General features: G+C 46.5%; 1 protein-coding gene across 1 annotated transcript; it reads right to left on the bottom strand.

The window, feature by feature from the left end:
* Positions 1 to 569: 569 nt before the first annotated feature.
* CD80 (CD80 molecule) lies at positions 570 to 26,382 on the bottom strand. The gene is made up of 6 exons (XM_026083442.1): positions 26,166 to 26,382; positions 13,165 to 13,512; positions 10,181 to 10,462; positions 8,373 to 8,498; positions 5,259 to 5,382; positions 570 to 3,286 (listed from the first exon to the last, which is right to left on the bottom strand). Exons 1-5 carry the CDS (start codon positions 26,260 to 26,262, stop codon positions 5,276 to 5,278), a joined length of 960 nt encoding a protein of 319 aa, XP_025939227.1. The 5' UTR covers positions 26,263 to 26,382; the 3' UTR covers positions 570 to 3,286; positions 5,259 to 5,275.
* Between the last annotated feature and the right edge of the window lie 550 nt (positions 26,383 to 26,932).

Genomic DNA, 26,932 nt, shown 5'->3' with positions numbered 1-26,932 from the left:
TCAAGATTAGTAGCCATTTTTTGCTTTATTTCCTGCTAAGTTAGCTCCCTGCACTTCCTCATTTCTTGTAATTGAAGCCACTGTCCAAAATGGGGTGTGAAGAATTGGTTCAGAGCTTATTTTTGAATCCAAATGTTCCTTCCAGGAAAAGGCACCATGATGAAGTTATCAGTCCTCCACTGTCAGGGTAACTAACAAGATAGGAGGGATACAGCAGGAATGTCTTACACTGGATTTTATTTTTGCAGCGAAAACTGCCTTTTAGAGAGGAAGGAGAAGGACTCGTTGCAGGCTCTGTCTACCAGCATAGCTATGCTGCTCAGTTAATCCTCAACAGATTGACAAAAATGAGGTATGCTGAATTTACAAGTCAGGTACTTGAGTGCTATTTTGTCATTGCTGTTGAGCACACCAAACAGGGCTGGGTCTTGAGCCCAGCTCTAGCTACTGTAACACAGTTTTGTTAGCCAGTTCCATCACCTACCTTGATGTGATGCAGTCTACTTTTTTAGCAGCTGTGAAATGGTAGCTGGGGCTCATGTGAATAATTGAGAGGCTCTACCACTTCCCAGCATTTAGAACAGACATCTTTTATTACTGAGGAAAGGATACAAAGTTTACCATTTAACTTTCAATACAGTTAAAGGAGAAACACCAGGAAAAATGTTATATACAAAATACTTGCAATAAACTGAGAGCAGCTCACCTGGTACAAAGACCCAGATATTAAGCTGGAAAGGTCTCATGGAAACCATTTGTGTGCAATTCACTGAAAATAGCATAAGGTAATGGAAAACATGATTCATACTTTAAGTGCTTAAGAAAAAAAACAAAAACAAAAAAACAAAAACCAGCCTGCCCACCAAGTAAATGAAAACAAATTGATGCTAGACATAGTTGTCAGCATGAAATTTTTGGTTTACTTTAGAAGGAGTTATTTAAAGTGTCACGGGAGTCTGTGGTGATGTAGAAAGGTGTGGCAGTGTGCAGGAGACAAACCATTCTCTAGAAGTTTGTGCAGTCGGTAGTCAGGAGCAGAAGTCAAGCATGGGATGGTCAGAAGAAAAGCACTGTGCACGTACAACTGTCAGAGCTGCAGTATGGTTGGTATGGTGGAAATGTGTCGTGGTTATAGCAGGCAAGAAAGCGCAATGTTGAAAATGAGCTAATTAAATATAAGAAAGGGTATTCAGCGTGCAAGAAGCTAGTAGTTTGTGCTGGAAAGAACAAGCAGAGATTGAAAGAAAAGGAAAGGTATGAAAAGCATGAGACACTTTTTTCCTGGCAGCCTGTATACCAAGTCCTGCGATAAGGTCAAGCTGCCTTTGGCTAGCACTGCTTTCTTTGCCACCTCTGTCCTGTTTGCAACCAGAATGCACAGGTGCAGAGAGTGTCAGCGCTGTGACACTCATTGGTGGTCTGGTAGCAACCTTACTTCCTTCTCTGTCAAAAAGCCCTTCAGTAAGAATGTTTTGAGGTTCTCACTTCATTTCATACGATAGGAACGCAGTGAAAATAGCTGATGAGGCAGCATGACTGCAGGACTAGAAAGGGAGCAGTGTCTGTCTTATTTTTCACTAGTGACTTTTCCTGATCTCTTAGCCTCTCATAGCTGAACCCCATAAACTGCTTTTAGTGCTCCTGTTTTCTCAAGCAATTTCTGTCTCAATACATACTTGCTAGGAAAAAAAAAGTGAAGCAACTGGAATGTCTTTGCTGTGTCCTAGTAAGGTAAACTCCTCAAGCAACAAAACATCCCACAGAGGATGGCATGGTGCTTTCAGACTTTTTTGTCTGCCCCACTAACTGTGTACAGTCACATACGATATAAATGCTGCTTCTGTGCCATCCTTAGCAGTAGCTGCAGTACATGTTGGTTGAAGCAGTAAGGGAATGGATACAGCTTGCAGCAGCTCAGAGCAAAAGAAAAAGGCAGCAACTCCATCATACTCAGGGCAGGGTTGAGTTAGTATGTATGGTTGCTCAGGAAGCTTGTTGGGGCTTGGGGTTTTTTCCTCTTTTCCCCTCAAAATGAGAAACCGTTTTTTTCCTACACAGTAGGCAAGAATATCACCCAGATCAGCTGAGTCTTAGCCAATGTTAGCATCCTGCAGGGAACTTCCTTCAAGTCCTGGCTGGGTACAGAGAACGCTGACAAACAGCAGCATTCAAAGCAAAGTAACTGTATGTTGCTATGAGAGACTCAAACTGGAGAACCAACCCTAACAAATATTTCTAGACAAATGTACAAACAAAAGCAGACCTATGAGACCTATGAAGCAAGGCCCTGAGTTACATTTCATTATATTAGATACATGTAAGATAACCACCGAGTGTTATGGGGCTTTACAAGTGCAGATCGGAAGAAGCACCTATAAAAGCTTGTGTAATTGTGTGCGCATGCACATGCATATGCTCACATGCACCATCACCAATGGGTTGGACTGTGTCAGCTGTGCTCCTGCATCTCTGAGTAAGTTAACGGAGGAGCAGTGTCTCGGTACCTGGGTTGGCGAGGCTATCCTTTCAGGAGAGAAAGGTTACGAGAACTTGTGCCACCTCTGTAGACAAGCAACATTAGTTAGCTGTGCTGTCAGTATGTATCATAAAAAAAGTCTCACAGCACTGAAAATAAGCATGAGGCGTATATTGCCACCTTGAGATGCTTCTTCCTAAAAAGTGGCTGCGTTATTGCCTCTTTAGGGGAGAAGAGACATGTATCCATAATGGTCAAATCCGAATCCAAACTCCTCCAGCACAAAGAACAGTACTGGCAGCTATCAGTGCCAGGCTGAATATAAAAGTTTTAGCTGCTCCCAGTTACAGCATGGAGGCACAGCCTACCTTGAGAGTCTGCATTGGGGTTTGGGTGTCTCCCAAAGGCCAGCTCCATGTTACTAAAGGGGGAGGTGGACATGGGCTATCTGCTAGAGCTCTGCAGGCCCCCTGGTTTTCACAGAGGCAGCATCAAAGCCGAAGTATCCCAAACTCTGGAATTGGTATACTGGAGCAGTGCAATGCTGACAACATTCTTCTTGTATGCTGCTGTAGGAATATGGAGCGTCCTTCGGGGTGCAGTTCCAGCAACTGTAATGTGACCACCCCACAGCTTCTGTAGCGTAGGTGGGCTTTTCTGTTCATTCACACAAGATAATCTTGTCAGTCTTCTTGAGCAGATTTTTCTTTCTGCTGTCATCCCCTTTCAGAGAGCCAAAGGGTCACTGCAATAAGCATTGCTGTAGAGAACAGGGGGGGACTGCAGTGTAGAATATGCAGGATAGGAAACCTAAGGGGACACAAAGGAAAGCTTTTATATTTTTTTCCCCTTCTTAATCCTAAATGTAAGTGAGAATGATGCAGAACCAAGAGACAAGCAGGGATCCCCTGCTACAGTCCACAAGAGGGCTCCTCTTACAATAAAGACAAACAGGGTGCTGCACGCCTGTTCAGAGCTAGACAGCTCAAGACAGGCACTACAGAGAGTTACAGCCTGGTTCAACGCTTGCTTACTGGGAGAGCGTTTGGAGCACACAGAAGGTGCCCCTCCGCTGTGAAGCAAGGATGACTAATGAACATGCTACCCTATTTAAGCAGCAATAGGACATGGCTCAGTGCATCACACGGTTATGAGATTACAATCAGCCACTAAGGAAGCAATACACTTTTCTAATGGACGGCTTCTATCTCTGTTCACAGATAGCAACCATCCCAGGCCCTGGAGCTAGGAAACACCAGCCATTTATTATTATTAAAAAAAAAAAAAAAAGTAAACTTTTATAAGAAAGAGGAATGCGGCAGAATGGATTTATTCAGTAGGTGAACTCCCACCAGGGAGCAGTACTCACAAAACCCCCAAGAATTCATGCTAACCAAGGTTTTAGTATCTGTTCCAGATAGGGCCTTCCCCAGAGGAAAATATGAGTGGGTGGTCAGGTTTGGAAATGAGAAAAGTGGCCTGAATGATATTTTCCCCTTCTTTCAGTCTCAAGAATTTCAAACCTTTAGATTACTACAACACACAGCTTGAGAAATTCATGACTTCTAGGACTCTACAGCTGTTACCATAAGGTATCCCCCTGGCAATTCAGCATGCTGTGGTGAGAGCAGGAAATACAGTCAGCTGTATAATAATATCAGTAGTAACAATTAGCTGATAATCTTTTCTTCAACCTCTTGACTTGAAAAATGTCTTTGGAGGACACAACCCTGGACACAGCTGAGCTTTCAAGCCAAAATGAATATAATGTTTTGTAGTCATAAACCCATGGTAAGCCAGACTTTTTCCCAGTAGTTCCTATACCATCCTTCAAAACATATTATATCAAAAATAATTCCTTTTAAAACATTGGGGTGTTTCCTGGGCAAGTCTTAGATGGGAAACTTTTCCTTCCACTCCTCCAGCTGCTGAAGGGAATGGAGATACCTCAGAATTGGACTGGCATTGACAATCCTATTTGGAAAGCTGGAGTTCTCTTGTTCTTCATCTCTCCCTCACCACCGTTTGGTTAACCCTTCTTAGTTTCCATGAGCACTGATGTCCCTGTCTTTATTCATCAGATTAGGCACATGGTTCACAGGCCATTCCCTGGAAATAACATCTGTGGGAGGAGCCACTTGTAGGACCCACAAGTTATAAGCTACTCATTTATGAATCCAACGGAACAGGAACTAAAGGACTGCCCAATTCTTAAATCAGAGGCCCATAATATGAGCACAGGGGCAGTGACAGGGAATGTCACTGCAAATCCGGTTGGGATGGGATGGGATGACCTTGCTACAAACCCACCTCTCTGATATTAACCAGCTTCTTTATACGATTAAGAGACATAGTCAAATCCATCAAATAGTCTTTTTCTTTCTCCTCTCTCTCTCTCTCCATCCCCATTTAGTCCCTGAAAAGTGATGCTAATTAAGCAAATGAATGCCATGAAAACTTGCATGCAGGTCCCATTCGATGAAGAAAGCTGCTCAACAGCCCAGGAAATCAAGTCCTCTAACATTTTTTACTAGATTCATTTCTAAAAATTAGATAGAATCAAAACAATGTAATGCCCCACAAACAACAGAAGCATCATTCCTCTAGCTCCTGGCTGGGAAACACCATGTCTCTGAGTTGGCAATAGGTCCCTACAGCTTTGACCCTAAAGAACAGTGCACATTCATATTAAAAGCCGTACATAATTTTGTGAGCTAGCATTGCATAAGAATCTAATAATATTTGAGAATCTATGTACCAAGAGAATGGTGAAGAAAGCTACCTGCAAATATGGTCTGGTCATACAGATGATGTTTCAGATGTCACTTTAGAGAGTTCAGCTGTCTTCATACTTTCTTTCACATCTTCTTCCTCTGAATCTTGAGGCATACAACACTGAGAACAGACTGGAAGAGAAAATGCCTCATTAATACCTGGAAATCCAGAACATGTAGAAGTGCTGGATCCAAATGCCTTCTTCAACAAAGTATAATGGAGAGTGGCGAGGGAGGAGAGAACTGATAAGCAAGTAGATACAAAGAAATCTTTTAGGGCTAGTTACTTCCATTTTTTCTTGGCAGGACTTACCATTGCAGTGCCTCTGAATATAGCTACCCCATAGCAATAGCCTGACCTGAAAAAAAGCTCTATGAAGTAAATGATATCTATACAGTGTCATACGCATAAAACATACTAATTAGCACAGAGCTGGGACCACAGCCTGGCACAAAGACACGTCAACAAATGCTAAAACAAGGTCAGAAGGTGAAAAATGGTAAAAGTTATATGTCACTAAATGCAATTTACATGCCAAATGAGTGGAAGAACACAAGTGCTAGCATAAAGAACCAACAAACTCTTTCTATGCTTTAAAAGAAGTTAAGATAAAACAGGTCCCTTTAGTATTTCAGCATCTATGAATGACGTTTTTATAAATCAGACTGAGTCTCTTTGCCCTACTATGGCAAGTTTTGCTTGCAGAAACTTCACCACATGCCACTTAAGCTATTCTTTATACTACCTCTAATCTTGGTCCTTTGTTTTAGATTAATTGAAGAAAGATCCAGAAAAAAAAAAAATCTGGAGATTTTCCATTCTTAAGTTACTGCAAAGATAAACAAGTTAGGCTATGAGCTCCTCAAAGGAAGGAGTGTGAGCCTCACCAAAGCACCTACCTGTTCCAGTCACCACCACAATCATGCATCTGAGAACCCTTATTTCCATTTTGCTCTTTCTTTCTATTCTTCCATCCCATACTTCAGCTCCTTGAAGTATGGCTTTTTGAGCTAAGAAACTAAACTCTTAACATTAAGGTAGCTCCCAGTCCAGATTTCCCTATGTCAGAGCAACAGAGGCACTCGCAGACCTGTCTGAGCTCCCACAATGTCTCTTGAAAGGTGACCTGTAGTAACACCATCAGGAAGCATTCTCAAGACAGATGTTTCCCTTCCCAGACAGGTGGTAATGCATACCAGCACTGAAATGCAACAACTGTTCAAACTGGGAAGTTGGTTTGAAATGCCAGCTTCAGTTTCTTACAGCTTGGGTCTGGTCTGAAAAGTGACTGTGCAAAATAACACCATCTGACTCAGCAAATCTGCTCCCTGTGTGTGTTAGGAAAATGAAACTGAGACAGAAATTCCAGGTTATGCAGCCCCCCTTGCTACTGCAGGTAATCTCATTGTACCACACTGGTGCTACAATGCTTTTTACACCTCCCTTAGAGGTAATTTGATTTTCTGTACAAAAGACCATCTCAGAATGCTCCAGAATCTTACTACTTTACTGGTAGGGAACCTTTTAATTTCCAGCCTGTATTTATTTAGAGCCAAATCTTTGGACTCCAGTTCATTCTCTCCCTTAGTTAGAAGTTCATTATCCACACAGCTAACAGCATAGGCTGGGTTCAGTTGTGATTTGCTTGTTTTCAGCCTGGTTACTGCTTTCCCATCATCATAGCCCCAGAGAACAGGATGGGAGAACCAACATTGGTGTCATGGAAAAACATGAGTAGAAAATGGGGAAGTGCACAGATGCAGCTAAGAGAGGGTCACTGCCTTCCAGAAACTTCCTTTCTTTGTGCTTTAGCACAAAAGAAAAAGAGCCCAGCCCAACTTAGTGGTCACACTGGTTTTATAGGAGTGTGGTTGGTGAGGAGGGGAGAAGAAAAACCACCACCTCCACGCTTCTTGCTTGTGAGTGATCCTGCTTAAGATTGAAATAGAGAAAGCAGAAGACACAAGTATGACAAACTCACAAGTGTCCCTAAGTGAACTGAGTCCCTGCTGCCTAACAAATTACCTCTTTCTAAAGGGGGATACCAATGCAATTGTGATGAGCTAAGATACTCAGACTAGTGGCTTTTGGTTTAAATGAAGTTAACATAGACCATGCTCAGTGTGGGATTCTTGATTCCAAACTTCACTTCCCCTGTGACCTGACAGCAGTTGATTGGGTGATATTTATAAAGTGTTGCAAGGCTCACTGTCTTTCTCCAGGACTGCTTTTGAAAGCTATTAAAAGGGTGCAGATGGGACACTGATTGCTGTTGACTTTCAGTACTGGCTGGATGCCTCACTGCCTTTATAGTTCCATTAGATGTTTACCCACATCTCTAGGGGCTTTCTGGTTAGGTCAGCCTAGACACAATTAGGAGCAACAGATAACAGATGAGATTTAGAGCCACAAAAACAAAACAAAACAAAACAAAAAAACTAAGCTGTCACCTAACCCTGAGATGCCCGAGTTACCCTTTGCCATTGAAGGACTCCCGGACACATCTGGAGTTACTGAAGACTTCACAGAGTGGGACAGGGCAGCCCGCCTGTGCCCTCATGGGCTCCACAAAGGCGGCAAATCCATCTCTCCTGACTGAGATCCTAGTAGGTGATGAGTCCTCTAAAAGTGAGGTGTTGCTATGCTCAAGTCCTTTCTGTGGCCCTAGCATGATATATTTTTGTAACTTGGCCCTGTGACTTTTCTGAGGGATTGTCCAAGTAGGGTGCTGTCAGTTCTCAGCTGCATCTATTATGACCAAGATTATTTGCATTTTCAAGCACTTTAAAACATAAAAGTGCCTTTGTGTATCTCTCTATCTCTATTTACCCCTGTTCTTTGGAAATATTCCAATTGGAATATTCCAATTTGCTGACAAAGCTCCCAATCAATCCTTGGGTCTCAAACCTGAACCCTGGTGCTGCTTGCACACCAAAATGTAGGAAAGTCCAGAGTTGGTCTTAAATTAGTCTTAAATTAGTAGATGCCACACAGAAAAAAAGGAAATGAGAAGAAGGTACAAAAATATCTAGTGTGTTAGTGCAGTTTTCAGAAAAGATATTTTACAGAGTTTCTCCACAAGCAATGAGAGACTGTTTCTTGAAAAAGGAGCTATACTTACCATGCCTTGGGATGAATTTTGCTGCTAAGGTGACAGCCAAAAGGAAAACGATAATGATGATACTTGAAGCAGTAATGACATTAGAAGATGGAGGTATAGTGGGAAGAACACAGTCATTTCTTTTTTCTGAGAGAGAAGAAATAAAACATAACTGAAGGGCCCCACGTCGTATTGGCACTTTCATGTTAGAGCAGGTATGTGAATCTTAGTGGTTCTGGCCAAATTCTAACTCTGATATTCAGCCTGAAAATACACTTATCCAATAAACAAGCAGACAAAGCTGGCACCTAAGCTGTAAAGGCCCTTCCATTCCCCCACATTTGTTATGTGCTGAAATTTTTAACACACCATAGAGTCCTAAATGCTGGATCTCTGTCCAGAAAAGGATGGAGATAGGCAATATCTTAAAAAAATACATAAACTCTTTCCAAAGAAACTGGTAAGGCTTGGTGGAAAACTGTGAGCCCATATCTAGAAGTTTCCATTCTCAGAGGTACTCTGCAGGTTTTCTTGCTGTTTTAGGCAGTTTTATGCCTAATTTGTTCCTCTAAATTCACAGGTGACAGAAGATAAGATGCATTAAATAGACCAGAGGTGTCATTCTCCGCATGACAGCAAAAGAGTGTTGGGGCAGAGTTGAGTTTCAGCGGATCTGAAAACTGCTGTTGTCACTGTTGATTCCATCCTCCTCAGAGAATTTGTGTGACAACAGTGTGTTATTATTATTACTTTTTTTTGTTGGTCTCCTTTTCTATGTAGTATGAAATTCATAACATTACCATCTCTAGGGAGGTTGTGCACTACATCCAGCAATAAGCAATATTCATCAAGCACTAGTTTCTGGCATTCTTCCTGAAGCTGAATGGCACCTTTCCTCACAAGTCCCTTCGATTTTAGTAAGATTATTTGATGAATAAGGTACCTTGATGAATAAGGTACAATTCCCTAAGAAAAATAGCTCTTGCATTCTCTAGCTTCCCTTGAAAATGTCCGTATCTCTGCAGTCAAAACATGAGACCCAAAGACATATTTTAAAAGACTTTTTTGGTAATAACATTAAAAAGAAATCTTTCTGGCTTTAAGAAATTTCTTTCATATTCCTTTCTACCACAAAACATCTGGACCATAGTGTACTGCCTTGCTTCATGCTGGTTCCTCTTGTCCCTTAAGCTTTTCAAAGCACAGGCTTATCTATTATTTTATCACTTTTAAGCCAAGCACAGTGATGTAATTTTATTCATATGAGTTAGCCCCAGTATTAAATACATGTATGGAAGCAGAATTTCCTCCAGACCCCAGCTGGCAGTTTCTGACACTGAAGCAGGAGCAAACATGCCAGTTTGTTAAATGAGGAAATTCTTTTTAAGTGTAACATGTGGCTTTTGAGGCACACACATTTCTCAAGCCCCTCTATTCAAATGCCGGGTCCGTGTCACACAAGTGACAACAGGACCGTGCCAGTACAGACGGGCACTGGATGGTGGGAATCCCACCTTGGGAGCCACTGAGGCTGACACCACCAGACCACAATGGGATCCAGCTGCTCAGTCAGCCCAACCCATCATGACTCAGGATGATGCAGCAGGAAGCCAGGGCCATCTCCTGCTTATCAGACACTGTCATAACTTTCCTTTCCAACCCCTGCTATCTTACAGCCATTGAAATATTTTGGTGTGCAGCTCATAAGTGGGCTGGTTGGGCCATCCCCACGTGAACAGATACACAAAAACTGCCACTTCCTCAGAAGGGCACCTCAGCAAGTTCCACAAAATATTTCTGCAACAAAGTATAAGTAAGTAAAAACCTACTCAGAAGCAAGCTAGTAGACTTGGCAAAGCCATTGTATTCAATGGAGCAAGTGAGGCTGGTGTCTTCAGTCACGTTGAGCCACAGGTTGCCAGTGACGTTGTATGGGCTGATGCTGGACTCAGACACCCAGATGGCATTCCACACCACGGACGCGTTGTTGAGGACTCCAGAGATTTTGGGTTTTGGGAAACCTCCATGAGAAGAACATCTTACCACCACGTCATCTGATTCACAAGAACTAGAGCGTACTTCTGCTGTTATGCTGGGCTCACTGAAGTCAGCTGAAGCAAGAACGAACTTTAGTTACCATTCTGCCAGATAACACAGAAAGCTGCAGTCCTAGTCACCCCCGGTCAAAGCAAAGACCACCCCTCCAGGTGGTCTGATTGCTTACTCAAGCTATCATAATCTGTATGGCCCTTCTTGTGCCTTAGCATTCTTCCCACAGCCTCGACTGGATATGGTGTTGGCCCTCGTTTCTTTACCTGTCTGGTCAGTATACCAGGTGCCACAGATTTCATGACCCTATCTTTCAAGTGCCACTTTTTCTCTCTACATACAGCAGTTTGTGAAGCACCAGAAGGAGTTACAAAACAGGTAGGAAGAATGCAGGACTGAATATGAACTGGCAGAATAAAAATTTGTATTACATGCAATGATGAACAATTTCCTTTTCCCCTCCCTCTTTAGACCCTTCCCAGTCAGGGGCTCACAGAGGCCCCATCGCTGGCAGGAACAGAGATGAGTCAGATGTTAGCCTCTCAGCCAGGACAGGCAACAAGAGACCAAATTACATTTTCTGTATGACAGTCCCTCCAGAAGGCCCAGCTGAGAGCAAGACCCAGTTGTACTACTCACTGCAAAAATATGTAGCAATAAATGGACCCTCCCCTAAAGAATACAGGTCATGTTTCCACCACACATTTTTTTCAGTGCCAAAGTGTGTTTCCCACCCGCACTGCTTGTTCCATGCCTTCCCTCCCCTTCAGATATATTGGTGCAAGCATATGTGAGGCTGCATGGTGAAGTGGATGAGAAAACTGATCTGAGTGAAGAAGGAGAAGAAAGGCAGTGTTATTGTTAGCCTGGATCCCTTTCACAATCATCTGGTTCACTGCGTGGCTCTGAACAGTTGTGTTGGTGCAAGTGAGGTGGCCCATGGGTTGCAAGGACAGCCTCGGGTGAGGAGGAGGTAAGAGGTGGCATAGGAACTATTTAAGACAGCTCTCACACTGGAAAAATCTCCATAGGTCCACAGCTTTAACAAAAGAGGTGCAGGTCAGAAGAAGCTATGTGTGCAGTTTCTAAGTCACACCAACACCACTGCTCCAAAGGGACCAAATCCTCCCGCTCTCCCTCACATCCCCATCAGCTTCAAGTTCACTGCTCCCCCCAATCCAGTGTCAGCCCCAACTGCAGTGAGGCCACGCAGAGAGCTGCAGCAGCTTGCTCATCGCACTGCGACACAACCCTTTTTGGAGCAGCTAAGCTTTTGCCTGGAATAGCTCCCGGTCTGACTCACCACCCGACCACAGGACTGCGAGGGTCTACACAAGGCGGATGGCCCACATACATGGGCAGGGCAATGGGGAAGGGGAAGTGGCCCCTTGAGGTCGGAGTATGGGCTTCCATGGCTTAATGACTGTGAACCCACAGTCTAAACTTAATGAGTAACTGTCCGTCAAGCAATATTGATTTGACATCCAGTCTGGAAAGTCACTTCCCTGAACAGTCACCAGGGGGTAACAACTCTCAGCCTCTCCTGAGGTAGCTGGACTGCAACAGTGGCCTAAAAGCGAAAGAAGCTTTCCCTTTGCTGAGCCCCACATTAACTGATCCTTGTCTTCCAAAGGGAGGAAAAGTCTACCACAATTATTACACTGGGCCTGTTAGAGCACAGAGATGTCTGAAAGGGAAGAAATTGGAAGAGGAAAGGATGGAGATCTGTCATTTCACATTTCTCATGCAGTTAACTCTTCAACCCTCAGCAATATTTCCCTCCACGGCTGGAGATGGTTCTGGCAATACAGTTCCCTTTTTTCTAATCATTGGAAGAATCAGTGAACTTGTGTCCTTGCACATATACCCTATATTTCCCCAGGTAGGCAGGCAATGGTCAAACCTCAGGAGCTTGGGGTTTTTTGTTATGAATCTCATTCAAGATGGGGAATGCTTATTCACTGGCTTTTCTAGAAGATTTCTGAAACTCTTTGCTGCTAAAGGTATTCGCACTGAAATATGTACGTGTAAATGTATGTACAACTATATATATAAAAGTTACCAGTATCTCTGCTTTTGGTTGAAACCAACCACCACAAAGACAGTCAAGCAAATGGAAAATAATGTCAACGGAACTTTTTCTAGCCTCCAAGAAAAGATTCAGATTCGTTTTGAGCAAAGGGACTTGCGTCGTTTCTTAAGGTAAAAAGCCTCAAAGCTCCAGCTAACTTCAACCTTGGGTTCTGGCACCGTTTTGCAACCTGCCAGTCTCCCAGAATATCCTGGGCCCCTCTGGGCTTTGACATAGGTTGGGCGTGCTGATGTGGCCGCAGGGAAGCAGTACCACCCCATTCCTCGTTTGGTTTGGGAAATGTTCCCCTTGCACCCAGGGCCTGGTCTCAGCTTTACCCAAAAGACAGCAGGGGGCAGAGGTGGCTCAGGGCACAGACCAGCCATGGTACCTGGGGGAGGTGTCCCAGGAGAGGTCCTTACCAAAGAGGGATTCGTCCAGGGGAAGATGCGGGGGGCTGGTGGTGGGAGACAACATGCAAATTTTCAGTACCTGAGGTAGCTTTGGAAAGCCTCAGGAAGAGGCTGATGGAAGGGAAATAAAGGGGACTTAACACACCTTCTTGCTCTCTTTTGGGCTTCCTGATGAAAATGAAGTCTGTCTGCTATACTATGAACAAAGCTCGTAGAAGTGTCCCTTATCTCCAGAGGCTGACACTGGAAAGCCTCAGGTGATAGGAGGCAACCCACCTACCTGTAATGAAGAGGGTCACGGGCTCATCACACACAATGCGGGGTACAACTGAGTTCTGCAAAAATTTGAGGTGCTGAACTACACACTGGTAGGGGCCATTGTCCAGAATTTCCACGGGAGAGATCCACAGGGTGAGATTCCTCGTGTTGAGCTCGGTCCGATTGTCATATCGCTCATTTTCTGAGATCTTCTTCCCCTCTGCGTAAGCAAGCACCACCTCCGTGGTATTCTTCTGCCAGTAGACACGGTAATTACGTAGGCTTTCTGTGCTGGGTATTTCATGACAACAAGGCAGGCCAACTTTTTCCCCCACTTTGCCTTTGGCCACTTTTTTCTCCACCGCATAGCCTAAGAGGGAGCAAATGAAAGGCAGTGAGATGGTGGTATAGCCTTGTACCAGGATCTTCTGCAGAGAACTCACCTATTTCAGCTGTTGTCTGCACCCACTCATCCTTCTATCCACAGACCAGTTTACAGCTCCGGCTCTGTGTGGAGGGGAGCCTGCCTTGACAATACCTTTTCTGTGTTGTTCCAATCCCACTTATGATTCCAAGCTAGCAGGCACACAAGGATTTCAGCATGCATGGACTACTGAAGGAGAAGGCAGGAGGGTCACCTGCCTGAAAAGAAATTTTGCTGGCACCTTAAAAAAATGCACCTCTGAGTAAAGAATTGCCATGATAGTAATCTGAAAGGATAATAATGTACACTGCACAAACTACTAGGGTCTAAACATCTCCTCTGTGCTCTCTTTTTAGAGCTCAATGTTAGGAAAGCCCGTATCATCTTTTGTTGTATTTCCTGCACCCCAAACAGGATGACAGTGGAATATTGTTTCTATGTAAAGGAAAAGAAACTTCCAAAATCCCAGAAGTCAGACACAATTCTACAATAATAAACAAAAAAGTCAGAGCCATGGTTTCATCAGCCTCCAAGTATTAGTAAATGAACAATTTTGCCCAACCTAGCTAAAACAAATCTAAGGCCCCTGGGCCTCCCTTGCGATCATTTGCAAGCTAGCAAAGACTTCCCAGAACTCCTGACCAGGGCACGTGCTGGTGCCATACCTCAGGATACAGGCATGATCCTACAATAACAAGCAGGGGCTCTTGCAAGGGGGAAATTAGGTACAACTTTGCCCAGGTTAGCAGTAATCCCCTTGCTTCACATTATGACAACTTTGCACACTGTTCCCATGATCAAAATGACTTTCCCACCCTCCTTACTCTTCTCAGTGGGTATGCACTTGCAGGGGTGGGAAGCAGGGAGTCCAGGGGGAACCCAGAGAGGAGCCCCTGCCTTTGCTGGAACAGTGACGCAGTACTGACGGAGAAGGAGGTTACAAGTCTCTTGCACTTCATTGACGAAAAGCAGAAAAATAAGCAAACAAACAACTGGGTTCAAAATGGAGAAGATTCAAATTCCCTTCTCCTTCCTTGCAGAACAAATGATAAGAAATGTATCTGAGAGAGACAGTGGGAGAGCCTGGAACAGGGAGGACATTACTGATGTGCAGAGTGTGATGCTGACCATCAGTGGATGCGAGATCCCATACAAAGAGTCTCAGCCTTAAGTGTGAACTGAACTTTTGGCAAAGCTGAGTGGCACCTACCCCCCAGTAAAACCTGCCTGATGCTGGAACCCACATTATTTTTATGCAGTACAGGGCAGCCGCTGCATACATGTGCACAGAAAGGAGCTCTCAGAATGCAACTGGGATGCTGTGACATCCAGATTCAGCCGAACTGTCCAAAACAGCCACAAGCTTGTCACCCACCAGGCTCGTTTGCTTAGCAGTGACTCACAGACCCTTGGGACGCAGTCAAACAGCAGGCAGCAGGACCCCTGCAGCGTATGGACCTATGCCACAGGCTGCCGTCTGTGAAATGCTTTGCAATCCTCCAGCTGCAAGTGCTGGAGGGAACCAAACAGACGCTTGTTCTTGGGACAGCATCACGGGCTGCTAGATGAAGTTCAGCAGTCACAAGGCCAGACAGAGTGCCCGAGATGGAACCTGAAATGAGCATCACCCCATCCCCAGAGGCACACCTATCCCTGCCCCACCCGCATGCTTTATATCAAATTGGTAGGAAACACACTGAAAAATACTGGGGAGGTCCTGGCAACACTGTTTTTATATTAATTAAGTAAAATTTCATATATAATTAAATGAACAACTTGTCATTTAATTCTTTGCGCTTCCCTCAGGCACTTCATTGGTCTTCCAAAGGGGAAAGATCCGATAGATACAATTTTTTTTTCCAAGTAGATGTACTTCCCCTTATAAAATGCTTAACAGACTAAGATCAAACCGACTGGGGCAGACCAGCAGCCCACTCAGCCCACTGACCTGTGTCAGCCAGCAACCAGTAGCAGAATAATAGAAAAATGGTTGCTACACCCTACACAGGATAAGAACTGCCATACTCCGCCAACCTTTGGCAAGCACGCATTTAGGGATTTCTTGAGATTGGCAATTTAACCACTGCTGATAGGCCTATCTTTCACAAATGGGTCTTGCCCCTTTTGAAACACATGTATATTTTTGGCTTCCACAACATCCTGTGACAGTGAGGTCCACAGTTAGATGACATGCTATGTGAAAAAGCATTTCCTTCTGCTCACTTTAAAAGCAGCCCACTTTAAGCTGTGATTCTTGAAGTTCCTCCTCATGTGTGTCTGCATGGTCTTGTGAGTGTATGTGTGTTTGTGCGCATTCGTTTTTCCTCAGCCACCTCTTTGCACATCCTCTCAGTTCAACTCTTACAATTGCTGGAGAGACTTCCAACAGCAGCCAGGGAAACTGGGACTGTGAACCCTGGCAACAACACTGCAGTCAAATATGTGTTTTCTATTTTCTTTTGCAGTGATAGAGGAAGAGTAGGCGTACTGTAAATGTCAGGGTGACATCGCATCATGAGTTGCATGAGGTTCTCCGTGCCTTGCCCCTAAGAGTCTCCTTCGCAACCAAAAGGAGAACAAAAACCTCCTCGGCAGTACATGTGCAGGGGCTGGAAACTCCTGCTTATGTCACATCTACCCTTAAAAGGCTCTGTACCCTTGAAACTGCAACCTGAATGCTACAAGCCTGAAGGAACTGGAGTCCATGAAGAGTCATTCAGCCCCACAAAAGTCCCCTTTCACTTTAAAGGTGAACTGCAAAGCAAAAATGAAAATTGAGTTCTGTCCCCTTTCTGTGCTGAATGCTCTCTGTAAACCAGGCTGTGGGGGAGGTATCCACCATGGAAATAATTTTTAATGACTCTTCTAGAAAAAACATTCCCTCCTCTTCCCACCCCCAGCAAAGTCCACTTGATCACTTGATATGCACTAATGGTAGCTACTTCACTGGAGCCCTGCAATGTGTGACAACACCGAACCATCGCAAAGGCTGACATTCTTTTCCCTAGGCAGAAAAGCATGTTTCATTCAAACTACTCCCATGCTGCAAATGCCCCATAGAGCAGGGCTAATTAAGAGCAGAAAGGTGAGTTCAGAAGAAAAGCATCCTTTCTGGCTTGCTCTGAGAGCCAGCACCTGTTGTCAGGAAAAGTAGGAAAGCTGTTGAGCCCTTATCTTTTAACAAAGATCCCTATTTCCCTTATTGCTTGATCACCCAAATTTTAGAAATTCCCCAAGCCACAGAGTGCTTGGTTTTCCTGAGCAGCATCTACAGCTGAACAGTACTGGAGAGCCAACCGTCTCTGGGACAAAGGCATGGCGAAGACATTTGACTGACCTGGAAGTAAAAGACCATAGGATGCTTTAGAGAAGCAGCATCAAACTGTTAGAAACCTTCAATTAATTCCTGGTGAATGGAAACGCTGGTGCCATTCACTTTCCCCTCTGTCCCCCATTCCTCTGCCCTTCTGATCTACTTTGCCATTCTTCTCTCTTACCTTGCGTTACCTCTCTTCACACACAACCCCCATGGCAAAACACATGAAAAAAAAATCCTTCTTGTTGGGCCTGAAGTCCTTTGACCCCTCTGTGTAAGCAGCACATAAGACAGCAGACCTGCACACTTTTTCGACTAACATTTCTGCAAAAAGCTCTGAGGCAAATTGTCAGGTTTTTACACCACAAACTGAGCATGGTCGTTAACCGGCCCTCCAAAATGGGGAAGGTCAAAACAGCCTTGCGTTGTTTTTCTCCATGAGCTGCCCTATACATCCTTGCAACAGTAGCCTGCCTTTCCACTCTTAAATTAGCACCAAAACTGACTTTGTCTCAAATGGCGGACACGGGACTCTGACTGCAGCTGAGCACGGGCACCTTCCTTGCCCTGCGCCCGCGTGAGGGCCGCGCTGTGAGTTGGAGAGCGGGACTGGAGGCAGTGCTGGGAGGGGGCGCACACTGGGCCCACGAGGGAAGGATCCTCCTTTTGGTGGGGTCGACTGGCCACGGATAAAGTGTTGCAAAGGTGCGGCTTTGTCCCAGCAACTGTCCCCAGGGTTTGGTGCAGGGAAATGCAGCCGGCCAGCCTGCTAGTCCCTAGGTAATTTGCAAGTTGAGGCCTGTCATTTTCTCAGTAGCACATTTCCCCCCAAACCAAACTTACAGGAAATTTCTGAGGATTTCCAAGCAAGACAGATAATTAGTTTAAAAATTTTTTAATTATGAAAAGCTGGGTCTTTGAAGAACTAGAGGCTCCCCACTAGTCTTTTCTTTGTCCCAGGGGATTTTACCGGTGAGGAATCAGATTCTCCCAAAGCTTTTCACAGAGTTAAAATTCAGCATGTGGCTTCTGCTATACTTGAAGAAATGCTTTAAATTTAAGCTAAATCAGTGTTGTGACTAATTCTTATGAATACACTGATCACAGAAAAGACCCCATAAGATGCTCGGATAGTTTCTTTGTGGAGCCATTGTCACATTTCAGCAGCACATAAAATCATGCCTTCCTCCGCGTTTGACTGTAAAGATCCAGTGGAGTGAGAAAGACCGCATACGGACAGGGAGAAGTGAGCGCTGGCAGGCCCAGCTGGCAGACCTCTTCAAAGCGCCTGCGACTGGGTATTAACCTGGGCGTGAGCGCATGGGAAACCTCCCAGGTACTTTCTCTCTGGACTTCATTCAGGCATGCAGGGAGGTATGCAAAGGGAGATCTGAGCGCACAGAGGAAGGAGGAGCAGTCCTTTTACCTTGCACAACCCCTAGCACAAGCTTCCCGTCAGGAATTACAGGCCTGCTGCTATCCTTCAGCTGCTCCGTGCTGCCCTGCAAAAGCTGAGCAGCTGCAAACCGGATTTGGTGAGCTCCTGTCACGGTGACCACGTTGCAGGTCAGGTTCACTTACTCATCCCGAATGTGGTGAAAGAGGTGAAGGGAAGGCTTCCTAAAGAAAAATAGCTCCGCACCTCATCTGGCAGCAATTCCCTTCAGTCTCAGCTCCTCACACACACCCAGACTAGACAAATGTGCCTGCAGCAATTAATTGATTAATTAACCCAATCTTACAATGATGACATGGCAGGACCGAGGCAGGGAAACGGTTTGAACAGGTTTTCTCAAGTTCGGCTCCGCTTGCTTCAGAGCTGTACCCTGAGGGCACCCTGCTGAGAGCGGCCGCACTAGGGCACCACGCTCCTTGCATGGCATCAGTTTAAGCTGTGCTGCCTCACTTTATGAGCGTCCTATCTCAGGATTTTCACATTCCTTTTAAGCAAAACATTAACCTTGACTTGTCCAGCTTTATACTGCTTGGTTTGGCAACAAATGCAATAACTCTATAATATTTGTGGACTTTCTGTCTGACTCCTTTAACAGCCTTCATTCTGTTTTAATGCAGTTTTGTTTTACGTGCAAAAAGAAATCCTTGAAAACACGAAGCAGCTGTGAAAAGCAAAGGACATCTTCCCAAGGCTACAGACAAAATGACACCACATCTCTGGGGGTGGGCGCTAACCCCCTTTCTTCCAGCTGTGCATAGCTCAGAACCATAATAATGACAAATAAAAAGTATCATCCTTACTTGTCTCCCTTAACTTGGTTTGATAGGAAGTAATGTACTGTAGTTAACACTCACTTTAGAGCGATTCACACAGCACTCTCAACATATGTTGGTGTCAGATGTGGGCCCAGTTTCTTAGAGACTCACTGCTCCTGACAGATCCTGTTTAAACCCTCCCTCTGATTGCTGCTTCACTTGCAGGTTACAGACAAAACACTGCATTTTCCCGAGTCTTAGTTGCTGCTCACCACAAACTAGATTTCATGCCCCCCCCTCAGTCATCTTTACGCTGCTAGGGCCAGCAAGGCGTTTCACTCAGAGAGGGAATGAAAGCAAGTGCTGCTACTGAGTCACTGCTCTGTCAAAAACCCAGCTATAGGGAAAAGGAAACACAGTTAATCACAAAAAGTTTCACGATCTGTAATTAGCAACTGAGGACACGAGAGGGAATCCGAAGTACTTTGGTAAAGGGACCTGTGGCAGCTCGGTGGCAGCTCCAGCCAGCCGCAAGCCCTCCCTCCCGCTGCGCCTGGGATGTGTTTCGGTACTTCTTGAGATATGAATCTTCTGCTTCCTGAGTCACGAGGGCCCTGCGCCGGGACAAGCCCACCGCTTGGGTTTGTCCAGCCTGCTTGCTTTGTCAGACGAGTAAGATCGCAACTCTTAACATCACAAGTCAGTTGGCAAATTTCTCACCTCGGCATGAGCCGAGATGTCACCACCAAGCGGGGAGCTGGAGCCAAGAGGCCAAAGAACTTGGGCCACGGGGGACATTTCTGCCTACCTTCCCCTTTGCTGTGGACCCCTCTGCACAGATGGCGGCCCGGGGAGGAGGGCACATGTCAGCAGGGCTGCCGGGGACGGGAGCGGAAGGGCATTTCTGAGATGGGAAAGGAGGAAGGCTCTTTCTGAACCTTCCCCATTCTCTGTTCCCAGCACTGGGAGTGGGTGAGCCCAGCCAGAATAAAAAAGGACGAGGGTGGGGAGACGGGGACGTTCACTCAGAGTTCATATCCAAATCCAGATGCCCTCAGAGGATTTGCATATTTTGGTTCCTGTCACGATCAGCTTCCTAACACTGGCTCTTACGATTCCCCAGTTTTGAAGCAGAACCTAGATGTGGCAGTCATGTAAGACAGGCCTTTGGGGGAGAGTTGTAGCACACAAAGACAAAAATAATTTTGTTAATCTTTTTCCCTGAAAATTTTGTCCCATTCTGACTGGGTCATTCTGTACTTCCTCTGTATTTATCTCGGAGCCGAAGATGTTCTCACATCATTTTCCTAATTCCCCCAGTACCACTGCCACGAATACTGCTCTCCTCATGGTATGGCTGGGGAAGCTGAGACCCTCCCACTGCTTAAGGCCCAAGTTTTCCTAAGTGTTTGCTAACTCTTGCTGCCTCATCTGCTCCGCAGGTGGCCAGCCCTGTTTTGGAGCTCATAGAAGGTGAAAGTGCCCAGCAACCAGGAGAATCAGGTATCACGCCTTCTACATTAACCCACTCAGAATTACAAAATTACTACTTTTTATGCATCTAAGTGACTTGCTTACAGGAATAGCAATATTTACCAGCACAGCTAACAAGGCTACAAGCCTGCCTGCCATTATCCTATTCTAAAAACAGCCCGGTCCCTGCTCCAGCACTAGCTCGCTAAAGCTCTGCAGTCAACAAGCTTGACAATAACCCCGCAGCTGGAGGACTGGCTGGAGGAAAGATTAAACAACGCTATGTAAAAGTGCAGTGTGGCAAATGGTAATGAGCTGAAGGATGAATAACGAAAGGAGAACAAAGCAGTCCAGAGGTGTCTGAAAGCTACCGAGACCAGAGATGGACTGAAAGGACAGAGACTTGGGCATGGACCGCTTGTGGCACTGCAGATAATAGCTGCGAGCATCAGAGGTCAGGGTAGCACGAGGAAGGGACACTCTCAGCTGATAGGAAGCTGTGTCCAACGGTGAGATCTATTTAGACTGAAACACTTTCCCGAGAGCAGGGATGAAATCCATGTCTGTCAGGCATTTAAAACCACACCAGAGGATACCTGCTACAGAGAGGGCAGTAGTGCGGAAAAGAACTTGCCTAAATAGTCTTTTCTAACTTTTCATATGATACGGTAGCAGTGCAGACTCGCCAAAAAGTGAATGTATTTTGAGTGCAGTATAGCTAGAGATGCCACCGTTACCCAGCAGTCAGCACTTTTATTTTCAGCCAGGGAGTCCCCTGGGACCAATGATATTTTAAAAGCATAACAGTGAAAAAGCAGAAGCAAGGTTGTGGCATTTCCATGTTGGGAAAGATTTACATATTCTCAAATGAGCTCCTGAAACTCTTGATAGTGATGTCGCTCTGAGGGGATAGAAAAGCTACAATTAAACATAAGGTTCATATATTTAAAAAGAGAAATGACCTCCTTTTGCCAAGCAAACAGACTTGACTGCATTCTACACATTCGCCTTGCCACCTCAAGAAAAATACCACATCTGCATGCATGCAGCGCTCGGAGTGGGAAACACATGTTAAGAAGGAAGGAGAATTTCTCTGAATGTGGAAATTCTCCTCCAACCTGGCACAGCCTCAGGGTGCATTAGATGACAAACTTCACTGATCTCACGGCTTCCTCGCACGAAAAGAGGTGGTCTGGCTCCCCTTTCCCTTCCAAACTTATGTGTTCCCACTGCTTTCCTTGCAGATCTCTCCAGAAGTTGGTTCTACCCACTGCTTTGTGGGTGTAAAACAAAGAAAAAAGGAATCCGCTAAGCTGGGAGTTGAATTATCTCATCCAAGGACCAGGTGTGTGTTATGGCTAGTGCAAACAAGGGGAGGATTGTGCAGCTGGAAGCAGAGGCAAGAGTAGCACGACTGCACCTTTCAAGGGCAATGAACTGTTTGGCCACCTCAGCTGTGCTGTCTGCCTGCACCCCTCAGGATGCAGTTTCATGGTACGCAAAGTCTGGTGTAAAAGCAGACTGCTGCTGAGAAGGGGGGTCTTCCCAGCACCTGCCACGCGCTCGCTCGCTTTCCTTGTGTTGGCTCTAGCGATTGCAGGCTGGCTTGGTTCAGCAGGCTGACCCAACAGAAAACTAAGCTATCAAAAGGAAGGTAGTGGGATAACCCCATTGGTGGTAACCTTCATGTATGTCAGATTAATTATGCCATGAAACCACATTTGTAACCCAGAATTGAGGCAGCAACAAGTAGGAAAGGTGAGAGGGCGTACAAGGCAGCAATTTCTGCTAATAGCCCACCACAGTGTGTAAAATTCAGCCCAAAACTTTGCATGTTTAAATGCAAGAATGTCTGACGCTGGTATTGCAAAAAGGTTACAAATGTGTCAGTGATCCAAGAAATGTAAAAAAGTTATTGGGCTCAGAGTAATGCAAGCTCACCAGAGCTATTTGGGTTCATTCTGATCTAACTGGAAAATGGAAACAATGGGGGTGAAAGAAGTGTTAGATGGGTAACTTTACAAACTCTTTATGCATGCATATAACTACACTTTGATTGCATAACAATTTAACTTGTATATGTTTTAATTTTATTTTTTATTTTTTAAGAAATCTTTCATTAAAAAGAAACATGAAAAGTAAAACAGTCTGTAAGAACAAGCAATAGTCTTTAGGTGGGTTTCTATTTCTCCAGAGAGGCTGGGCCAGTGGGTTTCACTCTGGATAGACAGACAGAGAGAATAAGAGGTTCCTTCTTAGTTCCGCTGATGTTATTTTTTAACCAAAAACATTTCTTTTCTGTATATCTGGAAAAGGAGGAGACAGAAACTCATCCAAAAAAAGAAAGAAAAAAAAAACCTGAAGGCAGCAACAGCAGTAGGACAGAAACTCAATTTGCATCCGCTAATCAAGTGGGTAAATCTGGTACCTCAGGAGTAATTTCTGCCATCTCTGCCGTACAGTCTGCCCTAGACACAGCGATGCTGGAGCTGGCACAGAAATCAGCCACAAATCACCTAAATCTCATTACTAGTCACTTCAATATTTGTGGGTGGCTATGAAGCAGGTAATCTTTTTTACCCTCGACCTTCTTTGTCCCTTTCCGAAAGCTAGCTCTGCCCTGAGCTCTTCACTGGCAGTAATGTGTGAGAGGGGATTCCCAGAGTGAGGTACTTGTGAGCAAACATGCTTTTTCAGCACTGAGGGAAGTGGATATTTCCCCCCTACCCTCCAATAACTCAGAAATGCTATAGGGATTTTCCTCAAAACTTCCCAAAAATTTCATGACTGGGAAGAAACAGAGAACTGGATGGTCTCCAGTCGGATGCAAAGACTGCAGAAAGCCTAAAAGGAATCCTCCGTCGACACAAAACAGGGACCGTTGGGTCCCTGCAGTCATTGCCTACTCCATGTTTGCACACAGGACAGTGAAAAATCATACTGGGCGACTTCCAGCAACGCTTTCCTAGTATAACTGCAAAGGCACTGGTATAAGCCACTGTGACTGAGAACATGGTGATCCTGAAATTAGTAGGCAGGTGTGGAGATACCACAGCAGGAGAAAAATAAGCCCACAAGGGATACTGGCAATGTATTCAGACCCTAATCTGTAAATAAATAAGTTTTTTTTTTTCCTGTAATCAAGGCTGTTCTGCCGCTTTTCCACTCTGCTGAGACAGCAGGGTGTTCATGCACATCAGTGTCTCCAGCAGCAGACGTCATCTCAGAAACTGCTCTAAGTTACACTGACATCTTGGTGGGCCACCTCAGATGAACCCTAGGGCAGCAAAATTAAGGGGAAACAAACATAGCTGCATAGGCTTACACAATTTCCTACACAATACAATCTTCAAATCATCCTTTTAATTACACCAACACAACCACCTTTAATGCCCTCTACTCCCTACGATATCAAAATTCAGCCTGACATTCCCTGTGTTACTATTTTACTTGCACACGGTATGCAGAGAGCGCCTGCTGTCATCCTAAAATGCTATTCCACCTTTTGGAGCTACAGCATGAAGGTGTGCAAGCACCAGGACACCTGAACTGAACCCAGGGATGATGCAAGAGTAGCCACAGTCTTTGGGTGTCCACTTCAGCTGTGCCTTGATGTGGGCATGAGCATGGGGTCACTTTTGAAAACAAATGAATTGAAGCCTTGGGGACTTGCTTAACAATTCGTGGGAAGTCACTGGCAGGGCCACGACAGACTCCCAGGGCTTCACCATTTTGCCATGATGAGGTCAGAAGCAGGTCTTTGTGGTCCCTCTGGGCAGCCTAGGGAAGGCATCATCTGCAAGTCCCAGTAAAGCTTTCAACACTGCTCCTATGTGGGTACCATATGCAACATGTAGTGTACAGGTCACTGATGTGGGAATGCCTGGTTTTGGAGAGAAAGGTAGCACGATGTCTAAGCGTGTGTACAGAGGGAGAAAGAAAGCGCACCATCCTGTTGTTGCTATTAGTCCACCAAGCGGCCCGTCTGCCATGGCACCAGGAATTTCGTAGGCTCGCAGACTGGGGAAGAATTTAACACTTATGCCCCAGAAGCTGATATTATTCTTTAAAATAGCTTCCCCTCCCCGCCCCCGCACTCTACCTCTTGCAGCATTAAACCCTGGAATTTTGTAATCAACCAGATTTAGAGAAGTCAGACCGCTCAGCGACAGGATTACCCAACCCTGCTGGCCTGTGCGCCTTGCGTCTCCCAACCCAACAGCCTCTGCCAGCCGATTCCCGAGCCCTCAGGGCCACCATGCTCCTTGCAGCCCCCACCTGCTCTCTCTAGCGGCGGGGCAGGGCAGGAGGCAACGCGGGCTGTGGCTCTTCTGGCGCTCGCTCTGGCCTGGTTGCCAGCTAGCCGTTTCCATGCAACATGCAAGGACCCCACAACTTTGAGAGCCCCACCTCTGTCAAATTTGGGCAGCAGATCCAAAAGTTATGAGCAGGGGCCTAAGAAACAGACAGACAGCTAGAAAATATGGTAAACTGTCAGTTCCTTAGTAAATCATGTAAAAAAGAACAGTAACTACCAAAACTCCTAATTTTCTAATAATATCACACTCCTATTTATAGTACTGGATATCATCATACATCGGACCGTATAGCCAAATATTGCCCATCTTTGGTCTTGGAATCAGAATCCTTTTTAAAAAAAGATTACATGTGACCGGTGAATAACACACGCCCATTACTACATTAATAATATCACGCAGTCTCTTAAAATACTGAGAAACAGTTCTGAGCATGGATGGATTATTTACACATGCAGTCCATGCAAAAATTATCCGTGTGTTTTGTCACATGCTTTGCAAGCACAGAGGTGAGGGATGATAGGAGGGAAAAGATCCCAGGAGTGGAGTTCGGGGCGGCTGCTCTCTTTGCAGGCGAGCTCTGCAATTCAATCCCTGTTAAATGCTCCAGCTTGTGTTTTAGGGTTCTGAGACTGAAACTCAAAATGAAACTCAGTGGGGAGCATCAGTTATCTCCTGGTTTCACAACATCAGCATGAAGAACTCCTAATTTTGCACAACTTGATTTTTAATCAAAGCTGAGCTCACCCCAGGTTTGCTCCACAGTATCATTAGCTACAGAGAAACACTAAAACCGCCAATAGGCACAGCCTGTTTTGCACCTGTAACAAATCCCAGCTCCGGAGCGAGTTTTGGGTGGTTTCAGGGTGCACATTTCGCAAAGCTGAGGAAACTCATCCCAAGCCTCTTGAGGCCGGCGGGTCGCCTGCCCTCCTCTCGCCCCAGCCGGGGGGACCCCTTCGCCCTGTGACCTAGCGTGGCCGGCCTGAGGAGGCGAGAGCGCTCGTTTCCAAGGAAGGGAGCGGAAATACGAGCATTTTTGGCATTTCTGCCATGGCCTACAGGCTTGGACGAGCCCAGGCTCCTGGTAGCGCAGCTCCAACGCACGCAAACGTGGTCCCCTCCAGCGGGCCATCACCCTCCTGAGCGGGAGCTCAGCCTCAACCCCGGCCGGATTTCAGCCACAGCAAAAGACGCCGCCCCGCCGTCCGCCCCGTCCCGTGCTCCGTCGCCGCCACCGCCGCCCCGTCAGGGCGCAGGCGGGCGCCGGCGTTTCTCCTTACCTAAACTCACGAGGCGAAACACAAGGAGCCCAAGCCAGAGCCACCTCTTCAGCGCCAGTCTGGACGGCGCCAGCCCGGCCTGGGGGCGGCGCGCCATGCTCGCACAGCTCCTGGGGCGGCAAAGCAGAGCGGCGTGCCCTTAGCAAACCGGCGGGGCACGAGCCGCGGCCCCCGGGGGCGCCGGGGCCCCCCACTTCCTGCCCGCTCCTGCCCCGGCGCCGCCGGAGGGATGGGGCAAGACGGCGCTTTGCCCTGGGGCCTCCCCGCGCCGCCCCTCTCCCTCCGCCCGCCCTGCCCGGAGGAGGGTGCCGGGGGCGCGGGGTACCTGCCGCCGCCGCCGGCCCTGGGGCAAGCGCTGGCCTCCCGCGAGCCCCGCGGCCTCGGCCTCAGCGGCGCGCCATGGGGCCCGGCGCGGGGAGGCTGAGGCTCGGCCGCCGCGCTGGGGGAAGGCCGGGCGGCGCGCGGGGCCCTCGCCCTCATAAGCGGCTGCCGGCCGCCCACAGCTTCCTCGCGGGGCATGCGTAACGCCGCCCCGGGGCCCGCGCCGCCCCACGGCCGCCCGCCGGGCCTGCCCTGCCCTGCCCTGCCCTGCCCTGCCCTGCCCTGCCCTGCCCTGCCCGGGGCTGCCCTGCCCGGGGCTGCCCCGCGCCGCTGTGCCGCCGGCACGGCCCGGGGTCGGGGCGCAGGCCGTCCTTCGCTCGCCGGGAGTTTCCTTTCCTTTCCTTCTTTCCTTTAGCGCCTCTGCGGAGTGCGAACGTCTGGCAAGG

Source organism: Apteryx rowi, unplaced genomic scaffold (genome assembly GCF_003343035.1).
Source record: "Apteryx rowi isolate R43461 unplaced genomic scaffold, aptRow1 scaffold_60, whole genome shotgun sequence".
Classification (NCBI taxonomy): domain Eukaryota; kingdom Metazoa; phylum Chordata; class Aves; order Apterygiformes; family Apterygidae; genus Apteryx; species Apteryx rowi.
Note: the sequence above shows the minus strand (reverse complement) of the source record. Positions and strands in the feature narration are given on the sequence as shown.

What these genes read in the sequence shown, in the direction of transcription:
- CD80 (XM_026083442.1), bottom strand. Translation starts at nt 26,262, where the DNA reads ATGGCGCGCCGCCCCCAGGCCGGGCTGGCGCCGTCCAGACTGGCGCTG. An exon ending in GTTTCGCCTCGTGAGTTTAG is followed by an intron (nt 13,513 to 26,165) that starts GTAAGGAGAAAC and finishes GCTCCCTCTTAG; the next exon opens with GCTATGCGGTGGAGAAAAAA. An exon ending in AAAATTCATCCCAAGGCATG is followed by an intron (nt 5,383 to 8,372) that starts GTAAGTATAGCT and finishes TTTCTCTTCCAG; the next exon opens with TCTGTTCTCAGTGTTGTATG.